Raw genomic sequence first — 25,143 nt, forward strand, 5'->3', positions numbered from 1 at the left:
AAAGAATCAATTAGAAGCTCCAGCTCTCTACTGTATCGAGATGTTAAATCATAGATGACCAGGCACAGAATAACAGAGAAATAAAAAGATGGAAACCCAGTGCCTAATAATTTAAGAGAGTTTTGCAGTTTTTATGACTTAACTCCACAAACATCATCAAGAACAAATATTTTCTCTAATGAAACAGGGGTTCACATTAAAGCCACAGTTAACCAGACTCTCTCTCTCTAGTTCAAACTGGACTGAATTAAAATAAAACTGTTTGCCAACTTACACTCGCCGTGTCCTGGTGTGGTCTGTCACCATCGCTCCCTTTTGTCTGCTCCGTCTCCTTCCACTTCGTGCTCATGGCACAGATATCCCATCAAGCCATTATCATCCAACGCACGATTTTTGTTTCTTCATTGTTTCTTTCTCCTCTTTATTTTAGGACAAAGGGCCGAGGGCAAACTGTGAAACAGTTGGGATCCTCAGCCAGCAGGTGTCTGAAACCAGATCTGAGTGACGCCGAGGTGAACTTAACAAGGTCCCACCTCCACTCCGGTTTGGTGTGGCTAAGATTTCATTCATCATCGTGCTCCCATAAGCCAACATTCATCTGCCGTCATCTTTAAAAGCAATCAGAATGACATCCATTCACATCAGGTGTGTTTGTACATCAGTTTTATTTACAATATTACACAGTTATATGAATGTGAGGAGTTCATTTATCCTCCTGTGCTCGACAAATAAAAAAAAAAAGAAAGAAAAAAAAACGTCCCAGCCCTTGTGCAACAAACTAAAACCTTGTTTCTGGAAATAAAAGCAGACAAAACGTCGTTGTCATTAATTTAAAGTATATATCTGTGAGCTGGAATTATTAAAACAACAGGATGGGTGGTTTTTTGTTTTTGTTTTGGAAAAAGCAGCATTTTTAACAAAAAAAAAAAAAAAAAAAAAAAAATATGAGGACAGACAGAGTTTTAATACTTTTATGATGCCTCTTTAAATTTTAGGCACTCGGCAATAAAAACAAACACATTAGGAAAAACAGGCACTAAGACAACACTTGACACAAATTAGACAAAAAAAATAGTGTTCGTTGAGTTCTTGGGACGGTTTAGCGGAAGAGAGCCTCATTTCCTGAAGAAGGCGCTGCGAGTGATGCTGTACAGCAGGTGGTAAGGCTTTCGTCTGGGGGGCTCGGCCAGAGAAAACACCTGCTGCTGAGGCACGCTGGTGGGAATGGTGATGTGGCGCTGCTGGAGGGGGGGCAGGTTTTGGTGTGGCGGGACAGAGTCGGCATAGCCGACGGCTAAAATAGGAAAACATTTAAATAAAAACATTAAAACAAATTGTTTTTGAAGTTTGACAGCTTGTAGAAACAATTTTCCTTACTTTTGATCTTTCCATGTTTTGGTCTTCTGGCATTAGCGATGGCCTGTTTTCTTTGCTCGTCGCTGATGTCTATTCCTGCACACAAAACACACCTTCAGATCCAAACATCCGCTGCGTCGCCGTGACGCAGAAGCGACATTTCGCCGCCTGCGCCGAATAACTCACCCATCTCCTGGTCCTCCTTCACCCTCTGTCTCTCCTTGGCAAAGGCCTCCAGCCACCTCTGCTTGTCCTCCACCTTCCTGCAGCACAGCATGCACATGAACTCCAGGGTGGAGGCGTTCCGCAGCCGCAGGGCGTTTTTCAGGGTCAGGCCCAGGTCCGGGTCCCGCCCGTCGGCGACGTCCACCACTTCGATCTCGTCCATATCCAGACGTCCTCGGTAGTGCAGCAGGTCTCTGCGCAGGACGTCCTTTTTGCAGTAGACAAGCTGGTGGTCGAACAGGAAGAAGCTGCGCTGCTGCGGCTTCCCCTGCCGGACGGCGCGGGTCAGCTCGCCGGAGTGGATCAGCTCCGAGCTGCGCTCCAGCACGTCAGGGCCCTGCAGCGAGTCAAAGCGTTTGCACCACAGCCGGACGTATTGCTTACACGAAGTTGAGAGGATATAACTGAAATGACATCTGAAGTGGTCAGTCTGACCTCCCAGTGCAGAATGGCGACCTGCCAGTGAGCGATGGTGTCGATGCTCTCCAGCCGCCGCTTCCTCTCGTTGATTAAACTGGCCACCTTCTTCATAGCCTCGTACGCTTCACTGACACCGGCATGGTCCCTGCAATGACAGGAGGAGTAAACATCTACTCAAAAACAGGTGGTGAGGTAGGGAAACAGCTTCTCTTTGTAAACTACGTGCCACAGTAAAGTAGGCGACCTTCACTCCAAAAACAGAAAATCTTACTGAGGATTTTTGTGTAGCTTCTAGTGCCAATATCTAAATACACTTGAAATAAGACAAAAATGAATCACAGCAATCTTTTCAGCAAGTTATAGGAACTTATTTTAAGTCAATACTTAATGTTGATAAAAAGCAGAAGTTCCGCTAGCAGATTTTGGGAAAAATGCCAAGATCTGCAAGTGGAACTACAACATTTAATCAATATTAATTATTGACTTAAAACAAGTTCCTAAATCTTGCTAAAAAGTTACTTTGTCTTATCTCAAGTGTATTAAGATGTTTGCACCAAAAACGAGGTAAGATTTATTTTTGCAGTGTTTTTCTTCATCTTGGTGTGACTTCATAGAGACAATGCAAAAGCATTCATACCGCTTAACCTTTTTTTTTTTTTTTATTTCAAAGCCCTGCTTTTCTAATGTCAAGAATTGACCTTCAGTTGTTTCCTGGCTGAATCTGATGAGCTGAAGTTATGCATACTATCGAATTTCCATATATGCTACCTGTGGTCTTTGGGTGTGTACTTGAGCAGCTCCCCCAGCTGCAGCGGGTATTTACAGATCTTCTGGACAGGTGTGAGCAAGAAACCAGCGATGGAGATGTCGATCATCTGTTGGAGGAGGCGGCAGGCCTCGAAGAAATGCTTATATTTGCCCATCTTCATGAGACGCTGCAGCTCAGCGCAGGCAGCAGGATGAGTGTTGCAGTACTCAGAGTAGATCGAAAAGCCCTCGCCCTTCAGAGAAGCAGAGAAACAGTCCAGGATGACTAAAAGTGATTCTGTGACATGATCTACCGAGATGTGCTTCTCACATGCATGGTCACAACCTGCATGAGGAAGCAGGAGCCGATTTCACTGAGATGCGGTTCTTCCTTATTGTACTTCTTCTCCAGTTCCCTGACGAACTGCCTCTGGAATCTGTAGATGTCTTCTATGTTGCTGAAAATCGTCTTCAGCTGCAGCTCTGTGAACATGCTGGAGTTTTTCCGGCACTGACGGATGTAACCCTGAAACACAAAAACCAACCCCGTATTTAAACTGACAGAGCGCCTTAAAAATGTTTTAGTTCTGACCAACAGGGGGTGCTAGAAAAGTACCCCATGCTTTTACTGAAGAGGATTTACTTTCATAGGTTGCAGCAACCAAAGATGATGCTGTTAAGAAAGTATGTCTACTCTAGATGTTTTTTGTTTTTATGTTACACTTAAAGATTTTAGATAATCAAACAGATTCAATCTGCGTTAATACAAAATGCATTTTTTTAAAACGATTATATCTAAAAAAATATCCAAACCGAGCTCATCCTATGTGAAAAGTAAATGCCTATTTACAGTCATCCCACAAAATATAAATCAGTCCGGACCTTGACTAAGCCAAGACAAAATCTTCATTTAGCTTATTTTTTCGAGTTGCTAAGAGGAGTTGTTAGTGGGCTTCAGATCATTCTCCTGCTGCATAAGCTAAAGCTGAAGATCACAAAACTGACTGATGTTCTTTTTCTGAAAGGATGCCGTCTTAACAACACATCTAACAAAACTTTCAAAATGTTTCCACTTTTGTCTCATCAATCCACAAAATATTGTCCCAAAAGCCATAAAGAGATCAAGATGTTTTTTTTTAGGAAAACATGAGATGACGTTAGTGTTCATTTTTAACAGGAAGTGGTTTTCACTGTGGATCTCCCCCATTGATGCCGTTTCTGCTCAGTCTGCGACCTCCTGGATGAGTTGTTGATGCTCTCTTGGACTAATTCCGGTAACAATCGTGAGAAAGTTGACCATTGCAGCATCTTTTACCCTGTATTGCATTGTGGCTCTCACTGTGGTTCACTGATGTCCCGAAGTCGTAGAAATAACTTTGAAAACCTTGTCAGACAGACGGCAGTGATATCTGCTCTTCAAGGCATTTTCTAGATCTTTTTAACCTACTTCGTGTTGTCAGACCAGTATTCCAAACACCGGTCACTCACAGGTGGTCATCATTTGAAAAATGCACTTGTGTTATTAAAATCTTAATGATTAAAAACCAAAATACCTCACAGATGTCTTTTAAGTGTTTGATGTAGATGCGTTCAGTGTTCATGATTTCCTGAACCACGTTGGTTCTCATCTGCTCCTTGTGCTGAGTGCTGGGTTTATCCCTGGGGGCCGGATCTTCCTGGTCCGCCACGCTCTCCACACTCTCAGTGCTCGAGTCCTCCTGGTTCACACGGACCTGAAACGCATCCAATGCAAACGCAACTAAACCTCCTGAGAACCAGAATCAAATAAATCTATTTGAGAGCAAACTTAAGTCAGGATTAGACCTAAAAACAGAAATTATCTCTCACTCATATTTGTCTCCACAGGTTTTGAACAATTAAAAGGGGAACAGTGACTACTTTATTATGGCAACAACATTGATTCAGGAACAAGACTGCGCAGCAGACGACTGCCGGCCAATCACAACTTCGCCATGGTTACGACAGCCTCACTAATTAAGACCGAGCTGTCAGTCACTTCCCATCGCCACAGAAACCAGCTGGACCCTCTTATGTTCCGGTCCTTCAGCTGTTTGTTTGGGCCTAAGCCGGGCTGAGAGTCTTTTTTTCTCTGCAAACATGTCAAAGGGAGCAGGGGTCAGAAAGTCCACTTACCCTCACAAAGCTGGACGGGAACCAGGCCTCCCTGTCGCCTCCTCTGCCCCACCACCAGTCCTTGTGGGAGGCGTCCAGGAGGCGGATCACATCGCCGGCCTTGAAGGCCAGCTCCTGCTCCTCCATGGTCACATGATCCCAGAGAGCCTCGGCGTACACGGCATGGCCCGAGATTATCCACTGCACAGGACACGGGCAGACAGGAGCGTACAATTACACAGAGGCTGAGCCTGTGTCCGACATGTAAGATTACTTCTAGACATGTGGACGGTGCGGAGGCCAAACATCTTAGAAACGTGTCCAAAGACTGGAAACGAGACAAGCAGAAATTTGTGGGTTTTTTATTTTTTTTGCGTCACCTCGTTGAGCACGGAGAGCTCCACCCCGGGCTGGAGGTAGGGCGTTCCATCAGCGAGCTCTTCGAAGCTGCTCTCCTCCTCCTCCTCCTCGCTCACGCTGTCATCCAGCGTCGCCGAACACTCAGACACACCAGCTGCAACGCGGATCCAGAGATAATGAGACCACGTGTGGAAAACAAGCAACATATCTATCTCTATCAGCTTTTCTCCTCCAACATACTTGCTGACATTCCTCAGCCCCAGATTTTTGCTTTTTTTTTTTTCTTTTTCCCCCCACAGAGTAACTTTTTGTTAAGTCTTCTCAAAAACAAGCCCGGTTCTCACCGCTGAGCACTCGGTGGAGTCTGCGCCGCCCCACTCGGTCCAGTCCGATCGGGGTGCTCTGGGAGAGAGCGCTGGGTCGGAATCTGGCAGACACTCCTCTGTAGGGGGGCACCTTGTGGGAGGGGATTGGTGGTCGCGACAAAGGCTGCAGTAATAACAAGAGGAAAAGTCCAGGGATTTAGGAAGAGCTCACTTTCTCTGGCTTTCACCAGCTACTCCCATAACTCATCATCACACACACACACGCACACACACACACACACACACACACACATAACACAGCCTGTGTTAGCATTCCTATACAGAGTCAGGCTGCTCACTTTGGACTTCTTGTGTATATTCTACGGCTCCTTTAATACTGGGCATGCTGTGAAAAAAGTATTTGCTTCTTAAAGGACTGAATTGATAGCTGCAAAGAAGAGTGAGCGTATGAAACACTGAATATTACTCATATTTGGTTACTGTATAAATGCTTGATGGGATTTGCTTTTTGAAAACTGCATTTAAGGTTGTTTTCATCTGATAGTTGGGAACCAAAACTGCAACATTTGTTACATTTTCAGCTGGTGCAGTTCTCTTTCACACTTCCCTTTGAAAAATCTGCTCTCCCTCTCACCTGTGGTGGCGCTGCACTAAGATCTGCTTAAGGAAACAAGGTGAAAACCTCTAAAGAAGACTGAATGCAGTCGCTATTTTGGTCCGCATCAGAGTTTGATTACGCATCAACACCTCCCTAAACGAACCGGAGTTTCTAGACAAACAAGCCATAGTTTGATTAAAGCAGACTAAACAGGAATGCACACCAAAGCAGACTAAACAGGAATGCACACCAAAGCAGACTGAGCAGGAATTTTGTTGTCTTGAACTACAAAATTCATTCGACGTGAAGCATTTAAGGGAGGCAAATACTTTTTGACGTCATTCTATTAAAGTTTATCAGAGCAAAAGATATGTAGAATGCTGATTTTACTGTTAATTGCGTCAATTCATTTGGTTTTATTTACATTTCTTGAGTTGAGCAAGAACTACGTCTGAGTGCAGAGTTTCACAACCACATGGAGTTGATGAAACAATCAGGTCCTGCTTTGCATTATCTCAGTCGTCTCTAGACCTCGTGTCTCTTAGAGGACGAAATGCAAAAGTAACATGGCAACCCAGTTTTAAATGACATTGCTTCGGTTTCACACAGCATACTTTGCTGCTTTCGTTCATACAGTGGATCTGAATAGTTTTTATCACTTTCACAAAAATAGCTCCCTACGGTTAAAATAACTTTCCTATCTCTCTCCCTGGTAGATAACATGTTAAAATAGGATAGAAAGTGTTCAGGGTTATTTTCTCCCAGTTTCTGGGTGTTCTCCTTCGTTCTGTCCTCTGCTTACATCAACAACATTACATCTTATAGCATGATTGTTGATTCTGTTGTCATTTTGATGATAAAGTCTTGTATTTTTCTGCTTTTTTTTCTATTCAATAACTCTAAATCTTCGGGAATTATGTGATTTGGTTGAAGAAATGCTCCTTTATTTAACAACGGTTTTCTACAAGCACCAGAAAGATTTTCTATGAAAGTGAACGAGTCATTTTTATTGACAATAATAATTGAGAGTGTCGGACTACAAATATCCAGGCCTCTGGCTTGATGAAAAGCTAAACTTTGAAAACGGAGTTGATTCTTTGTTAACGTAGCTGACAGAAACAGGATTTTGCTTTAAAAATATTTAAAACTTTCCACTGTTTACAGGGAAAAGATTCATCTCAGGAATTTTCCACCATGTTTTTGACTAGTTTCACTTTTGGTACAGCAGCATCCTCCACTCACAAACCCCTTGATTCTCATCACTGCAAAACTTTAAGAATAATCTGTAATCAAACAAACCACTGTGTTCCATATTTTAAAAACTGAACTTTCTGTAACACGAGAAGCTTTGTATTATTTACATACAAAGCCATCCTGCAAAAGCTATCTCTCCGTTTATCAGACCTACTTTCCTGAATGTTAGTAATAATGGCTCACTTTACAAGTTCCAAAAACATTCACTGAGCAGGGACGTTCTGCTTTTTGTTATCACGCTCCTCACACTTGTTTTTCTGTGTCAGCTTCAAGGTGTTATGTTATGATCTTTAGTTGTTATCCTTATGGTTTTGTGCTTCATGTGTCTAATTTGCTGCATTTCATTGTTTTGTATTGTATCTCAGTGTAATGCTTGCATGCTTATGAATGAAAAATATATTTGCAGCAGTGTAAGCCACACCCTTCTGGACAGATATATTTTTATGAGATGTACTACATCTCAAGGTTTTTGGTTCCAACATGCTCAATGCAACCTGGAACTTAAAGAAGCATCATGCAGGATTTAAAGAGATCAAGTCACAAAGCTGCTGATTAGAACAAAAAGATTACAATCAGCCTCAGCCCGCACTCTTTGCGATTTAGGAGAAAACTATCATTGATGTAAAAAATGTAAACAGTGCAAAAGAACATTACTAAATCCAGTGTGCATGGTCTGTTTGGGGCTGCTGTGAAAACATGGCCTCCCTGGAAGAGGGGAGTCTGAATGAGTTCTTGCTTTGTCTAAAGGTTTTAATCGCTGTAAAGTAGCCAATAGAAATAAAATATATATAAATGTTATATTGTATCTAAAAAACACGCCTTCAAAATGAAGCCCAATGCCGCTTAATGCACTGTATTTTATATTGGCAACTAAATCAGAGCATGATTTAATCATTTTAATCTTTTGGACAGATAGCTTAATCCCAAATGTGCAACAAGAAAACCATTTGCTGGGGACAAGCTGTGAAAGCTTACAGAAGGAAGGCGATCCTCCTTTAGCTCAGTATCTGCAGCGAACAGATCCACGGCCCCGATCACCGAGACGGGCCGATGTCTCTGAACCTCCCCGTTAAGGCTACAGTTGTCAGGGTGGCTGACGTTCCCACTGGAGCTGCAATTTTCCTGCAGCTGTGCATCCGATGTCCTTTCCTCGTAGTTTGTCTCTGCTACTTCCTCGGGGATGCAATGCTTCCTGGAAACGAGCTGGGCGTAGTCGGAGATCGGCCGAGGTCTGGGCCGCCCGCTCCTCTGTCTGGGCTTGACAGAGGCGGTTTCTGTGGAAGCTGCAGCTCCGTCTGTGGGAGGTATGGGGGATACGGGTGTGCTGGAGAGGCATGCTGTGGGGTCAGGAGGTGGGCTGCTGCCCGCTGGGGGCACTTTCTCTGTTTGGAGAATTGACTCTTGTTCTTGAAAGTGGGATTTCACCTGAAAAGAAAAAAAGAACAATCTTAAAACAAAACGAGGATCAAGAAGCAGCATCTCTCCTTCTCGATAATCTTTTAATTGGGCTTTACCAAATCACAATTTAGTTTCAGTAAAAATATGATAACTTTAAATAAAAGCATAACTCTAACTCCTACATAACAGTTTTTAGGCTAAGGACAATTTCTGAACAAGTTTACAACACAATTTTCATTGGAGAGAGACGTTTTGTTTCTCATCGTGAAAATGCAGCTTAATGATCAGTTTCAGTTTATTATGTATATGATTAATCTTTTCACTTTTTATCAACTATCCCACACACACAATGTCTTCTGTGTTACATTACATCTGTCACGACTGAATTACATTTTCAAACAAACACATACCCAGCCTTCATGCTGATTTTACAAGGAGAAATCAGATGAGCTTATCATCTTAGATTCAGATACTAAGACCATTATTATGAAGATTTGAAGGAAGTTGTGTCTGTGCCAAGCAGATAAATGCTGAAAAGCCTCAAGTTAAAAAAAAAATAAATAAAAGGATTATGATCCTGTTAGTAGTATTATTATTATTATTAGCAGACCTTGAGGTGCAATGCTGGAAGTTGACAAAACATGAAATGCTGGTAACGACTTAAAGAGACAAACTAAACCACAAAAAGACCAAACCATAGCTTTAGCTAAGGACAAATAAAAGGAAAACTTATGTTTCCTTCTGCATTACTAAAGGGAGAAACATTTTCAAACATCCTCTAAAAATACAGCTAGATTTAAAATGTAGTGCCAGTTCAATTTCATTGCCTTCTGCTTTTGTTTGTGGCTGCATTTGACAATCAAACATCTTCTAATAGCACCAGAACTGGTCAGTTTAATTTAAAACTGTACTAACCATCAACATATTTCCACAAAACTGTTTCATCCCAACTGTGTTAAAGCTCTATTATGTAACTTCATGACAAGGAGGAAATTAAAATGTCTGAGAAAGAGCACCGGACTGCAAAACACAGAATGTGATCATTAACAAGAACTCCTCCAACAATATATTGACCAGTCGTACTTTGAATTTGGACAGATTTGAATGAAACTACCTGGAAACCTGGAACATTAGTTAATCAGAAACATGAAGCTGCTAAGGTAAAACAAATCAATTACAAACTTTACTGGATCTCAAAGCAGAACAAAGATTTAATTCAATGACCTTTATAACATCTATAACATTTTTAAGGTGAATTATTTGCTTATGAGAAGCATCTTAAGCTCCTTTTAAGCTTAAAATAAAAATTTCTGCTAATATACTCCTTTAACGCTCATCATGTGAGATTTCTCAGCAGGTAAAACGACAACGCTTCCAGTAAAACTGAACCTCACCTCTGGCTTTTCCCGGTCTGGGTCTGGACCTCGGCATATACACTGGAATGGCACACATAGCACCAGCACCATTGCCGAACTGGGAAACCGGTGCTCCTCAAGGCCAAATCCCTAAATTCCTTCCAGAAGCCCCTTGATGACTAAAGAACACGGATGTGGCTTTCCAACCCATCGTTAAAGACAAAATCCCGACCTCAGAGCATTATTCTGCTAAACTCCTGCATTTATCGGCCTGCTTACTTGGGGGAGCTGTCAGCTGTCAAAGGCCTCGCGTTCATGTCGTTGTACTTTGATCTGGAGCAACAGCTAACGGAAAGGCTGTGCTCAGTCATAGCCTCCAAACCCTCCCACTGAAACAGAACCACAAAGAGATTTTTTTTTTTTTTTTTTTGCGCAACGGCCACTAATCATAAACAAAGCCTAATCATTAACTCCCCCTGCTCCCTCACAGCGCCTGGCAGCACCAAGGGTCCAATGTCAGCATGTGACTCCTCCTGCAGGAATCAAACAAGTCTGACAGGAACAGTCCATGTTGTGCCCTCGCTCTTATTTATCTGACATCAATAAGGACTTTGGACTTTTCCCTTTTTAAGTGTACGTGCAGTAAACCCAGAAGTATTACTTCACCATGAGAATATATCAAAGATCACTTCACACTTAGATGAGTGAGATTTCTTTACTTAAGATAAGGGTCACAGCCGTTCTGATGAGAAAGGTCATTAATGATCAGAATATACTATAGTGTCAAACAAAAGCAGATTTGAGTGATTTTCTCTTCTTTGAAATGTAAGAAAGAGTGTTTGTTTACATTTAATTGATTATAAGCAGAATAACAAATCCATTTAGATTTAATGCAAAATATACATTATTTTAGCTATGGGGTTAAACAAACATAAATGGGTTATGACAATGTGTCAAAAACAACTTTCCTTTCTGTATTATATGGCATACGTGTATTTTTTTTACTATTATAAAATGTATAAGGGCAGGTTTTCATAGAGTACCTCTGGAAAGTATACACAGAATTTTTAATTTCATATAATTTGGGACAAGGCTGTAACAAAATGTGAAAAAAGTAAGAAGCTGTGAATACTCTCCGGATGCACTGTAAATCTAAATATTTCTTCAGAAGCTAAGAAACATAACATTTTTAACAGAGTGGATTAGGTTTTGAAGTGCGCTCCTTCACCGCTTCAAAAATCAGTCGGAGACCTGACTGGATTACACAATCTGGAATGAAAATATGTATAATGAATGGGATGATCTGGGACGAGATCTTGCAATACTAAAATGAGAAAATATTTAATATTGAGGCAGTGGAAGTTCTTGCATAAATGCCTCCTTAGGAGAGTCTCCTTTTACCCCTCCCCACACAAAACCAAGAAATACACACACTCCACTCTCTAAAAAAAAAAAAATTCTTACTAATTTTGTAGATGTAATTTCCTCTTTGAACCATGTTTTTCAGGACGGAATAGTCCTACAAAACAATAACTTCAATACATTTCTAAAACAAGCATATTTTATTATACAAATAGGCTCAGATCTATACATGAATCATCATTTAACTTTACTTTCCAATCTTCTTGCATACCTGGCTGGATATCTGACCACTCTTCATAGCACAACTGATAGAACTGCTTAATTTTCTGCTATGAACCCAGCTTTAAATAATATGAAATACATTTTCAATACAGATGAGAAGTTAAATGTTAGCATAATTTATCCATTTTGCAAAGTCAGCTTAAATCTGTCTTAGAGATCAACGTCCAGGAGGAACGCCCAGCTCTGTCCACTCCCTAAAAATATACGCTGTGATGAAGGAAGATTTAAAAGAAAATTCACTGCTGAAGCTCATCGTAACCTCCTGTGGAGTTACATAAAGATTGACTAAGAGGACGTCATATTAGAAAGTAGCATCTGCTCCAGATGTGCCACTTTGAAGATAAATTGAAGTACCATCTACCTCCTCTCATTTGGTGGAACAAACATTGAATCATTTGTGTGGGAGCCTTTTGAATTTTTTGGCTTAGTTTCTCCTCCTATATCTTGCTGAACTGATTCTGATTGTAGTGTAACATTAGGATCACTGTACTGTAAGATCAAAGCTTAAAATCAATATTTTTTTTTTCTTTTGGAGCTGGAAGTTTTGCTGTAACCCCATCAGGAGTGAAAAACTCAGTCAACAAAAAAATTCTTATCATAAAGACAAGTTTTCTGGAGCCAGGGAGAGATAAAGGTGGACAAAAAGAGCCATGAAGTTAAAATGATTTCATATCACATTCATCACCCAGGGTGATTTATAAGTTTGCAGATCTTACCTCATTTGGTATCGAGGCAAAGTCAGGCTGTTGTTGCGATGCCTCTCTCTCGCTGAGTGGGGGTGAAACGCATTCGACCATCTGTTTAGCATTACTGGTAGTTGAAGCAGGCGGCAGCTCATGCTGAGCAGCGATATCAGCTGAAATCTGCTCTGGTGAATCTCTGGGCCCTGAGGAAAGTGGGTCGGCGACACCCCGATGCGACTGCAGGTCTGCGCTGTCTTCAGGCTGGGCGTGAATGAGGGGAGTGCATCTGACAGAGCTGACCTGAGCAGTGACGGCTACGGGCCGGCGCTGTCGCTCGCTGCTCTGAAGGCAAGGCAAACGGCGAGAGTAGTCATCGTGGAGACGGCTCAAAGGGGACATTGGAGATGGAGACGTGGGACTTGGGGACGGACTTTGCTTTCGTCGGCCGGTTAGGTCAGTCATGCTGCCGATTAGCTTGATCATTGGCCTCTTGTTCTTCGTTGGGCTCCTCCTGCCTCGGAGGTCCACTGAGGAAGTGCTGGCGGTCCTTTGAATGCTTGGGGTCCCGTTTGACAATGTGATCCTCTGAGGGTCTTCCTGTGGGGATGGAGGACCTGGACAATGGTTTTTACGTCTAAATATATGCAGGTTCTCTGCACTTTTACTGAGTCTGCTCAGAACATTCACATTAATGTTTTCCTTCTGGGTCTCTGTCTCGACATCCACCTTTGATGAAGGATTTGGTATTTGCGTGCTGCTTGTAGTGTCATTTTTGTCACTTCTTCCATTGTTTGTATCAAGTAACGTGATTCGTCCTGCCCCGTATGCTTTCCTTATGCTTCTGGAAAACCGGGAATTGCGTGTGAGACCACTTTCAGCTTCCTCATCATCATAGTCCTCAATATCTGAGCCGTACTGCTGAACCATTGCGGATTTTTGGTCAGCTAAACTTCCATTTGATACAAAATTTCCTTCTGCAGTCATTAAATGATGAGCAGCGTCAGCTGGCTCATGTTCTGAGCTGCTCCCAGCTGATCCATTTGGCATTTCCACATCTGCTAATGGTACATTCTGTCCGAGGCTGCTTGTTGCTGCCCCTTTACTCTGAATTCCTTGCAGTACAGACGATCGTAGCTTCTTGAAGGAGTCCACCACCACCAGCCCTGAAAGCCCGGTCCACGGCTGGGGGCCGCCGATGCTGTCATTGTTTGGACAGTCGGCAGTAGGACTGCTAGGAGGGATGACACCCTTCCTGGAGTTTGAAAACAGCCTCATAATCCTTGAATTATGAGGCCTTCCTTCAGCTTGACCTATCACAGGGTTGGACCAGGCAGAGGGATTGATGCCGTTTATCCTGCTCTCGTCGGAGATCGGAGCAGCACCCACCGGCTGTACCTGGGCACCACACCCAGACAGCAGGTAGGGGACAGAGCTCCTGTCAACGACGACCTGCGATGGATAAACGTCACCCAGAGGTCGGCTCCGGATCAGGGGATTGGGGTTTGGGCGGTGCAGACACTGGAGAGGGTCTTCACTTCGGGACAAGACCTTGTCCTCCTGTTCTGCCTACAAAACAAACAAAAGTTACCAACTGAGGGACACTGGAAAATGATAAAACACCAATAGTATTTTCTCGCCAACATCACATCAGAAAAACTTGTTTAGCATAAACTGATCCTTAGACTTGGACATTTCATACCCAAAGAGCTTGATAGATTCTGTTGATCAAGGCAAAATTTACCCATAGTCTAGATGTAGTACATTATCATATTCAGAATATTACACTTTAGAATGTCTTTATATAAATGAACCAAGAGCTGCATTGGACTCATTTTGAAGGAAAGAACATTATTTGGAGCACTTTCTTCTGTAACTCTTCTTCTGTAAGGTTCAAGTGGTGAATCTTTTTTAAATGCCAAACAACTGTTAACAGCCAGTGTTTGGGGTAAAAAAAGAAACATTTTTAAGGATCTAATCTCTGAAGTCTCTTTTACTGCCTAACTTTAGACTCCCTTTTATGCTTTGCCTAAAAATCTATGTAACAGTGTTTCCCTTTGGTTGATTAGGGCACACTGACATGGTCCGAGTGGAAGTGTGAGGCCAGCTGCAAGGAAAGGTGTTCCTCGCAGCAGAGCAATAAAAAAAAGGAAGAAAGCCTTCATCAAGCAACAAAGCTGAACCCAACTGTGTTAACGAGGTCTCCAGGAAATGAGAAAATACTGCAAAGGAAATGTTAGTGGTGACATATTATTCCGGCAAGTATTCCATTTCTACAAGTCTTTTGCAATACTACAGCAGAAAGTGCGAGCAGTCCTGCTAACACCTTTATTTGTTTACCATCATACACTCCGCATCACATCCCAAGTTCTTTATTTTTGAGTAAATTTCTGCCTTTTCTTCCCTGTTCACAGTTCTCCTTTGAAATCACGGTTCGGTCATTAAATATCCTAGTTAGGCCTTCAATACTTTTAGAGAGAGAGAGCTCAGTCTACCCCCAGTGTGTAGTGTGACATATCTTGCTTATTATGTTTATTGTTAGCTTATTTGTTTTAGACTTGCTTTATTTTATTTATTTAAATGTAGACTAATAAATATTAATGTGACATTTCCCCCAATAATCTTTGTTTGCTGTTGGATTCATTTTTCCTCTCCATGAACGTACTTTTTGACTGATGCAGTTTATAGTCAGAAAAATATGGCAAACCTAAAACACTAAACATAATTTCTTCTCCATTAAACAGTACAAATGCTAAAAACTCCATGGCATGGTTTCAGGCAGGCTTTCAGATAAAATACACATTTACTGATAAGTAATTATCCATGTTTGATATTGCAGTCATCTAAAGTGTGTGACAAGTGTTACGACTGAAACAGCCACATGCAATAAAAAAATATGACTGAAATAACGTCACCCTAACTGCAGCATAAAACTTCGTCTAGAATCTTTCTCGTTTGTCACGGATGAGTAGACATGAGGAGAACAGAGAGACAGAGGGGTGAGTGTCCCACAGTGTGGACAGGCTCCAGAAGTGAAAGCCATTTTACTAAGAACACAACATGGATTTGTCCTTGGTGCTGCATTTCAATGTCCCAGGAGAGCAGAGGCCCAGGCTGGGGGGTTGTACAGCTTTACATGCGTCTGATTCAGGGCAGTGGCTAATGCTGCTGAGGCTTTGAAGTGCAGCGTGACTAAGCAATGAAAACTGCTAATCCATTGTGATTAATGCAATAAATTGCCCTTTTTTTTTTTTTTTTGCTCCAGATTTCACAGAAGATTAGGTAAAGGTGAAGGGAAAGGTTGAATGGTCCGCAAAATTAAATTTTCAAAAAGGTTTTCATACATTTCTTCACTTTTTGTGTCAACACCATGGTTTGTGTTTCCTACATGGTGTTCAACTATTTAAAGCTTTTTCTAATGAAATAGCAGGATGTGATTCTAGTGAGAGATTAATGAACATAATGGAATAATATCACAATCTGTTCCAGCGATTCCATTCTTTTACTTTAACATCCCACCACCATCTACAACGATATATTGACTAATTTAAAAATAAAAACAAATGCTTACAGTATCAATAAATAAACATTTACAAAAACAAATTATTTTGACCCCAGGAATTAAGACACCATACTATAATTTCTCCAATAATTAATTTGTTTCATATCATGAGTAAAAGACAAGAGAATAAAACTCAAGGAATAAAAAGATTGTTGGACTGACTACAGAGGTCGGCATAAGAACAATTAATCCCACAATGCACTGCATTAACCCAAGGTTGGTGAGAGATTGTTAGTGGGAAAAAACACATCATCAAGACCAGACCTACTAAGACAAGGCCATCCGTTACCAGACTGCAGTCAGCGAGAGAAAATATCCTGCAACTTTTAGATGAAGCCCTTCTCCAACAATGTAAATCAAGTGAATGGCTTGTCACCAGGCCTCTGCAGACCTGAATGGTGTGCTGTCAAGGTACTTCAGATATTTGGTTCAGGTGTGTTGGGAGCGGCTGCTCTGAACACTTTTTGACAAAAATGCAAAGTGAAAAGAGGTGCACACTGTACACTACTCTGAGAACAGTATCATGCTGCAGATCGCTGTAAGAATCTGTAAAACACTTGAATATTAGGTATAATTTTCAATCTCCTTTACAATCAAGCACTACTTTGTTCAGGTCTAATAAAGTACTTTGGTTTATGTAAAAACGTTTAAGGGGAATGAATACTTCTACATGCACATACAGTTTCCATTTTTATGAAAGTGGTAAATAGCCCTACTTTTGAATGTTGCCCGTTTCTTAGTGTGATGTGTTTATAACCACATCACACTAGAAAGCATTTATCAATGCCTGCAATTGTTACTGGTTTACTTTCTAATATACTTAAATTCTAGGACATCTGTGTTAATTATACCAGCATAGTATGAGTAAAACTTTAGAACCTGCTCTTCTAAAGTAGAAGCGCTGAGCTGGCTGTACGAGGAAATGCTTAAGAAGTTCGTAGCAAACATTTCATTGACTAGTCCACCGACCAATACTGAGGAATGCAGACACTTAACAAACCAGCTAAACAAAGGATTAATGAAACCCAAGTAGCTCATTTACCATAAGACTATTTTTAACTTTTAATTACCACGGCTCTTACATCCTTTATGAGTTATGCCAATAATATGCTTTCCACAGTTTAGATCTAATATAATTTTACTGCTAATCATCATTTCAACACAACTGCTTGGTGAATCATGACTGATGGTGGGTCCTCAGGGGCGACTGTGGCTCTGTATAGTCGTCGTCTTGTGATCAAAAGGTTGGAGGTTTGATTTCAGCTCCCTCCTGTCACATGGCAATGCACTTTACCCCAAGTTGACTGCAGGGTATAAAGGTGTGTGCCCTTTTAAAAAGTGCAAACGCTTAATTAGCAGTTCTGTCCCTATTGGCTCCAGCAGTGTGTTGTGATCCCACTATGAAACAAACTCTTTACATGGTCAGAGTAAAAAAGTGTCTTCATGAGGGAATGGAGATCACCCCCAACACCCAAAATAAGAAGCTCCAGAGCAAGAATAGGTGCTTAACTGCTTCTTACAAAACATTTAAGAATAAGTCTGATTCATCTTTTAAATTATTTGATTAGGACAGTGCACATTGATTAGCACAACAGCTAAATTTCATCCTTTGTTAGAGTCAAGAGAAGCAGTTCAGAGACATGCCATTACATCACTTAAATGTTTTAGGGACATAATGAAATGGCTCTTTGTTGGGTCTCTGGCTGGGGAACATCCAAACCTTTCTTAATTGTTTATTTTAATGGATGAGCTAAGAACCGTCTCTAGTAAAAACTCTAGTTTAGCACAGATGGGTCTCTGCAGGGATCTAGAATTAGCCAGCACCTTGTGACAGCACAGACACTGTGAATGAGTGTAATGCCTCCTTCTGTACATGAGCTAATAGCTCAGTTATACGCATTCAAAAGAGTCAAGTAGCATGTAACTGAGCTGTATTTGCCTTGCATCTAAAGAAAGTTAATCTGAGATGTTAGGAATGTTTCTCTCCTAGAAGAGATACGTTGAAATGCATCTTGAGCAACAAACTATGAAAATTTATCAGCATAACCCAGGTCTGAAATTTTAAAGATACTGAAACAGAAGAGAGTTGTTTATTGTAGAAAGGATCTTTAAAATGGCGTTCGTGTAAACAACCAAACTCTGTCAGATTTGGAGGAAAGGACCCGATTTAATCTTTTCCGTGTGTCGTTTCACAGTTGCATTCCTCTGCATGTTTAGCAGCAGATGAGCTTTCTCAATCAACCTCTCTGTGGAATCTGCTGTCACTTCAACCAAGTTGCCCCCATCACACTGAACACTTATGTAAACACAGAGCCACCGCTGCCAAGCACTGCTGCTGACAGACACTGAACACCCTCCAACCAACAATGTACTGCTTTCAAAACTATGCTGAATTGTCTCCTTGTGCTCTCACTCACCCACTCCGCCTGCAAAGGAATCATGCTGAGTTGCAACTGGAAAAATAGAGGATCAATACGTCCATCTGGCTCCCAAGCTGAAAGATAGTGGGAAGATAGGGAAAGAATGCCCACAGCTTGAGGAGCATGTTTTTGTTTTGAGAACTCAGCCGTTCTACCACATGCTCCGTCCTGCAGTGCCTGTGATGCGTTTTTTTTCCTGCGGCAGGCGCCAACTGTCACACGCCAGCTGGCATCCACTAATTCTTGGCAGCGTTGCTTAGAGGAATGAAGGTGAGACAGGTGGTCACCTTTTAATAATAAAAGAAAAACAAGATGGTTTTCTATCAAACTCGTCCTGCAAGTTGTCTGATTTTGTTACTTTCATGTAGGACTGAAACAATTAATCGGATTAATCATAATGAATCAATTATAGAAGTAATTGTCAACTAACTTAGCAATAATTTAATTGTTAACTGGAGTAAACAAACGCAAAAAGATGTCTGTTGTTGAAAGAAAAACATATTCAGAGCAGTAATTAAGACAAAACTGAACATTTATATACAGATGCATTTTGTATCAGTATTTTTTATTTTTTTATTTTTTTTATCTTTCTTAGTCTGTAAATATGTCCTACTCATAACTCTTCTAGAGGCGGCATAGTTTTAGCTTCACCTTATTCAAGAACCTTTTGCTATTTAATTATTAGTCAGTAAATCAAACCAAAAAAAATGCCAACAGATTATCTTGACAGTATATTTTATATAATTTTATAAATACATTTTTAAAAAAATACAAATAAACAAATAATTAAATTCATTTTTAAAATAAGATAGTGTGCATTTTATTGCCCAAAATGCAATAAAGTATTCCTTTAGTGAACGTTTGATCATTTGTAGCAAAAGATGATTCTGGAGCTAAAAATACTTCTAACATCAACATGTGGGAAGCTCAGCCCTTTCTTCCTGTATCAACATCAGTACAGTGCAAGTCTGACCTGTTAACTATTTTTTGGATTAACAGATTAATAATTGAAGAGAAATTATAGAGGATTAATGGGTAGAACATATTTATAGACAAAGATATTTTTTTTATTGAACATGCAAAATGTATACATTTTTGAACAGTTCTGGCCTAATTACCATTCTGAGTGTGTTGTTCTTTCAGCAAATGGCCTTTTTTGAGTTTGCATTACTAAAGTTAACAATTATTTGATTACTTAATTAGTTGATGATTATTTCAGTTATCAATTAATCACAATTAATCCGATTAATCCTTTCAGCCCCACACCTGGCATTAATGGCAAAAAGAAAGTCATTGTTGAAAGAAAGTCATGAGATACATTGTTTACAGAAGCTCTGCTCAGGTGACACTAAAATGAACCTTTCTGGCCTGCAAGCAAAAACGTTGTCTGAAGCAAAACTAAAAGTCTACATAACTCAGGAAGCACCATCGCAGTGGAGAAACATGGTGCTGGCAGCATCATGCTGCAGGAAATGTTTCTGCTACAGGGAAGCAAAAGCTCAGAAGCTGGAGATTGGGGTGAAGGATCTCCTTCCAGTGCAACAGGGACTCTGAACATATAGTCAGAGCTACAGAGGAAGTAAGTTTTAATTCATGTACACATGAATTAAAACGGTCCCCTCCAAGCCCGAACCTAAACACTTTTCAGATTCTTTAAAATGATGCAATTCATCCAATCTGACTAAGAAAAATGGGCAAATAATAAAACACGTTGAAACTTGTGGTTGCTCATGGGTATGAATACTTTTGCAAGGCACTGTTCTCATGTAAGCCAACGTCTACATTACTTTCCAGCAATGCTAACATGCTTCTCTTGGCTTCTCCTCCCTAATCTGCCGATGGGAGCGGTACGCTGCAGGCCCGGGTCCAGAGTTAATTAAGAGCTCAGGGAGGATCCCCCCACCCCCCTACCACCACTACATCTCTCCTCACATACAAACACCCACACGGCAGGAACCAGCTGGAGCCACCCTGAGATTAGACTCTCAGAGAAGAGGAAGCGCACATACACAGAAATGTAAACATACACACAGAAGCCGAAAAGCTAAAACTGCATTCCAAAAAAAAAAAAAAAAAAGATAAGCAATTACTCAGAGCATCTCCTTGCGTCGTGCAGTGCTGCCTACACCCATGAAGCTGTGGGAGGAAAGCATTTAGAAGGACTCTCCTCCCTTCCTGTTTGACCAGAGGATCCAGGCAGGCAGTTATGTAAGGAATCGTAAATGCGTAACGTGAAGTGACCCTGTTAAAACAAAGTTCAGCTCTGCAGAGGTATGTCTCGCTTCAGGAGCGACTCAAACTCATTAAGTCAAAATTAACTGAGCTACAGATTTAGAGAGAGAGAGAAAAAAATACACCAGACACTAAGCATTAAGGGACACTTAGGACTTTTCATTGCCGTCTTAGCTCTCAGACAGACACAACCACCCCTGGAGCACCAGCATTTTCTGGTCAGATGTCAGCATTCCTGTCTCCATTTATGTTTGTCATAATGAATCAAAGCGGTGAGGAAGACAGTCGCCTCAGCAGACTGGATGATTAGCTAATCACTGTGCGCAAACAGGAGTTGGTGTGAGTTAAGATGCTTTTACAGTATGCTGAGTAGAAAGAAATAAACGCTTTATTTCATCTTCCAAGCGCATGAGTTCACATTTTCGGATTGCTCAAGTATCCTGGTGGATTAGGCAACACTGTATTGCTCTGAGTGCTGATGTGAAGCCACATTAAATTTTTTTTTTTAGCGTTCATGCTTGGAAATCAACCTTTAAGCCCGCCTCTGGTTGGAATGAGATGTGTCAGCGAGTAGAAATCGACCGTGTGAGCGTGCAGTGTACACAGCTGGGAGTGTGTCTATCCTCATCCTTCTCTATTCCACTGAATCTCATTAGAGAAGCTTTACCAGTGTGTGTGCAGGACTTGTTTGATCGACACGATGGTGTAATCAGGTGAATCACTTAGTTATTTAGTGCAACCCAAGGATTTTGAATGAGCTAAAAGGGCTTGACTGCAGGGGGCCACTTGGCCTATGTGCTTTCTACGCGATAAAATACTAATAAAAGAAGGAGATAAAGGCTACAAGATAACCCATTTGGTTTCTGATTTTCATTTTGGGGAAAAACATGTAGGCGGACTTGCATATTTTTACTACAATCTACAGAAACGCGATCCTAAAATATGTTCCGTCTGGATCAATCAACATCAATTTGCCACAAATAACAGTGTCATATTTGTGCATGACCCAGTTTCTGAGTTTTGATCTGGCAAACCCCCGTAGCTCAGGAAACACCACGCCTCTTCTTCTATAGCGTGGGAAGTACAGGTGGAGGCCAAGCCAGGGAGTGCCTCCACTCTCACTTAGGGAGCCAAACACTTCACCTGATCCGCAGAGGACTGTCACAGAGACAGACAAGCAGAAATCCAAAACCACACAATGTACAGGGTTTGGAGAGGAGAACACCCCACCAAGCCTTGTTATCACTGGCCACCTGACAGTTGCTCCACGAAAGCGTTTCACACAGAATGTTTCTGATGAGGAAGCAACAGAAAGACTGATTGACGTTTCATTTTTGATTAGTTATTGCTAAATTACAAATAGAGAAATCAGCCCACACTAAAATTATATTGTAGTTGTTAAGTCTTGTATTAAAACTCATGGCATAAGGACTTTGACCTTTGATTTTACTGGTATAAAGGGTTTATTGATAGTTCATAGGAACCAAGCTGATCTCAGTTTATCTAAAGGAACTTTTCATATCCTCCAGTAAGAACTCCTGGCTCAAATATTAAGTGCTTTTAAGTGTCCCATGAGTCAAACTCGAAGAAAACAGAAGTGACTGATCCTTTGTAGTGGTCACTCCCATTCTATGAAACAACTTTACTGAATTGGAAAGTCTGAAAGAGCCACTGAAAATACTCCCTTTTTATTGACATTTGATTCTAGTAGAGTTCTACACCTTAACACGTGTTTGCCCATTTAAATTTGACTTTTATTTTGAGTTTTTATAGCATTTTGCTGAATTTTACTAGGTGAGGGATGGTTTTTAGTGTCAAGCTAAACCAAGGGTTTTGAGTTGATGTGGTTTAAAGACCACAAAAACAATGTTTGTTAACATTCATAAGGTTCAAAGTCCTTTTAAGAAAAGTTCCAGAAAGAACTGTAGTGCATGGCTCCCTCTCCGACTTCTTGCTGAACACTACATGTCAGCTGGCCTAAAGAAGGCTACTACGCTTTCCCTCATCTATAAGGAAGGTGAATTTAGTTTTCTGGTTGCAAAAAGCACGGTAGCACAAGGGAAACTAAAATAGCGCCACCCATGTCTCTTGATAGGACAACATCAGCCCAAAATGGTAATTTGCAAACTAGTTTATCTGTTAAAAACATTGTGTGCTTATATTAGCTGTTGTTCTATAAAGAGTATATTGACAAAAAAGGTAAAGAAGTGCCAGAAATTAGACAATTTTCAAGTTGCTTCACCTTGATTTTTGGCTAGTTGAACCAAAAAAAAAACCTCAAGTTTAATTTTATTTATTATTATTATTATTGAATGCATTATACTTAGTGTTACCAGTTTGTGTTGAAAGCAAGAGTTTTCGCTTTGGACATCGTTACTGTTTCATAGTGACTACTCCATCAGAAGGCCTGGAAATATATCTGAATGTTGCTCCAACATCCTTTGACATTATTTTTCGAAATGGAATCGGAATCAGCAAAAATCTTTGTTGGCAAGTCAAAGCAATTTTTGCCATTGAATTTTAATTGCTGCAACTAAAAAGAATAATATTTTGCGCAAGAAGCCCCTGCACTGTAAACCGCTATACTTAGCATGCTTTTATTCAGTAATTTCTCCCGAGTTTTTGTAAGAAGTTCAAATGAAATAACAATAAGTCACATATTTACAATAACTGTATTGTAACTAACAGTTATGTTATAATATTTCAGAAGAAGAAGGAATTTATTTTTTATGTTAATGTCTAAAAGGTTAACTGGAGATGGATTTACAATTTCCACTTTAATCTTGTGTTTCTTTTCTTAAAAAAGGAGTTTTGGGGGAGAAAACTATGCTGAGTTTTTTGATAGAAGTTTCAGGTTTTAATGTATGCATTAAAACCTGGGCATGCATAAAAATGTGTTGTTTTTTTTTTATCTAACTCATCAACACTTTGCAATACAAAAAAACGACAACAGTTAACTTACTGATCAACTTTTCAATGAATTATAAACTTAAAGTCCTGGAAGCATGAGTGTGAATTACACTGAAAAGTTTCCTCAAGCTCATAAAAATTCAGAGCCTAAGTGCTTTTTTTTTCACATGTGAATTAATTTACAGACTTGAACGGTTGAGTTCTTTGAATTAGCAGGCCCTCAGCCCCCCTCTCTCCTTTGCTCACTAACTAACTCCCAGCACACCCTGGCATCTCCCACATCACTATAACAACCACCCCTGTAATGCACCACAATAACCCCCACAGGTCCCATTTCAGGCAAAGAGGGTGAAATCACTGCAGCCGAGGGGTGAAACAATGCAGATATTTTCAATTAAAGTGTTTCAGCCGTAACGCTGTTGAAAAGTCCTGGTGAATAGAAACAATAAAAACATACCCTGCTCATAGTCGCTGATGTCCTCCACCTTTCTTCTTCTTCTCACATAAGACAGAGCAGCGGTTTTGCTATTTATCCATACCGAAGCAGACTGTATCTCCTAGCGGGTTGGTTCCTGGCTTCTGCCAGGCTCATGTCGGGCACAGAAAAAGCCCAACAAGCGCTCTCCCTCTTCTTCTCCCCTCTCTTCAGTCACCCTGCAGCATACCGAAGACAAACGGCTCCTTGACTTCTTGAGCTAGCAGTTGAAGCTAACTAACTCATAAACTTCTTCAGAGTTGCGTAAGCGACGCAGTTTCTAATTTCACTTTCGCGAACCGGTAAAACTCGTTCGAAACAAAGTAAAACAGTGATGGGCACTGATAAGAATCATGCGGCGTGTTAAAGCTAGACGTTACTGAGATGCAGTTCGTTATTTCAATGGGGAGTCCAGCTCCAGTGAGTCTTTAGAGGATTTGAGCTCGAGAGCATCCTCAGTGCACTTGTTGCTGTGTTTGCAGGGGGCGGGGCGTTGAGAGGTTACGATGGAGGTTACTGGTTGACCACAGTGCGACCGTCCAACTGACAGCCAATAGTAAATCAGACAGCCACGCCCACTTCGAAACGCAATGCTACGCCTTGCTTGTGGAAGACCAAAAGTGCCACAAATCAAGAAATTCAAAAATTATATACACACACACATAAGAACATTTGTGCGGTTCATAACTTAATATTAAATTTCATATTTTGTTTTTGAAATCATGATAATCACATCAAACAGATGTGTCCCACTATAGTTGTAATATTTACCAGTATGAATTCTATTTTTTTATCCGTAATTCACTGTGTAATAGTTCAAATGATAATATATAAAAGCTCTTTGTTTTTTGTTGTTTTTGTTTTTTTCTTTAATATGATTTGTGTCACACTATAAGTGTATTTAAACAAAAATTAATAAATTCAACTGTTTATTTAATGTATTGATTTTGACATATTTTAAAGGTAGGAGTATGTAAGTAAAATGTTACAAATTACCAATTTATTAAACTGCTGCACTTTTGGTACTCCACAATTCCTGCACACGAGT

General features: G+C 40.7%; 1 protein-coding gene across 1 annotated transcript; it reads right to left on the reverse strand.

Annotated features, from left to right (window-relative positions):
* Nucleotides 1-646: 646 nt before the first annotated feature.
* Nucleotides 647-24,591, reverse strand: spata13 (spermatogenesis associated 13). Its single transcript, XM_014967108.2, has 13 exons — nt 24,078-24,591; nt 12,533-14,065; nt 8,395-8,844; nt 5,586-5,730; nt 5,262-5,395; nt 4,903-5,082; nt 4,302-4,481; nt 3,095-3,274; nt 2,770-3,002; nt 2,017-2,146; nt 1,543-1,918; nt 1,378-1,452; nt 647-1,294 (listed from the first exon to the last, which is right to left on the reverse strand). The coding sequence occupies exons 1-13, from the start codon at nt 24,084-24,086 to the stop codon at nt 1,116-1,118; spliced, it is 3,804 nt and encodes a 1,267-aa protein (XP_014822594.2). The 5' UTR covers nt 24,087-24,591; the 3' UTR covers nt 647-1,115.
* Between the last annotated feature and the right edge of the window lie 552 nt (nt 24,592-25,143).

This window comes from Poecilia mexicana, unplaced genomic scaffold (genome assembly GCF_051168715.1).
Source record: "Poecilia mexicana isolate PSO_F unplaced genomic scaffold, ASM5116871v1 scaffold_20, whole genome shotgun sequence".
NCBI classification, from domain to species: domain Eukaryota; kingdom Metazoa; phylum Chordata; class Actinopteri; order Cyprinodontiformes; family Poeciliidae; genus Poecilia; species Poecilia mexicana.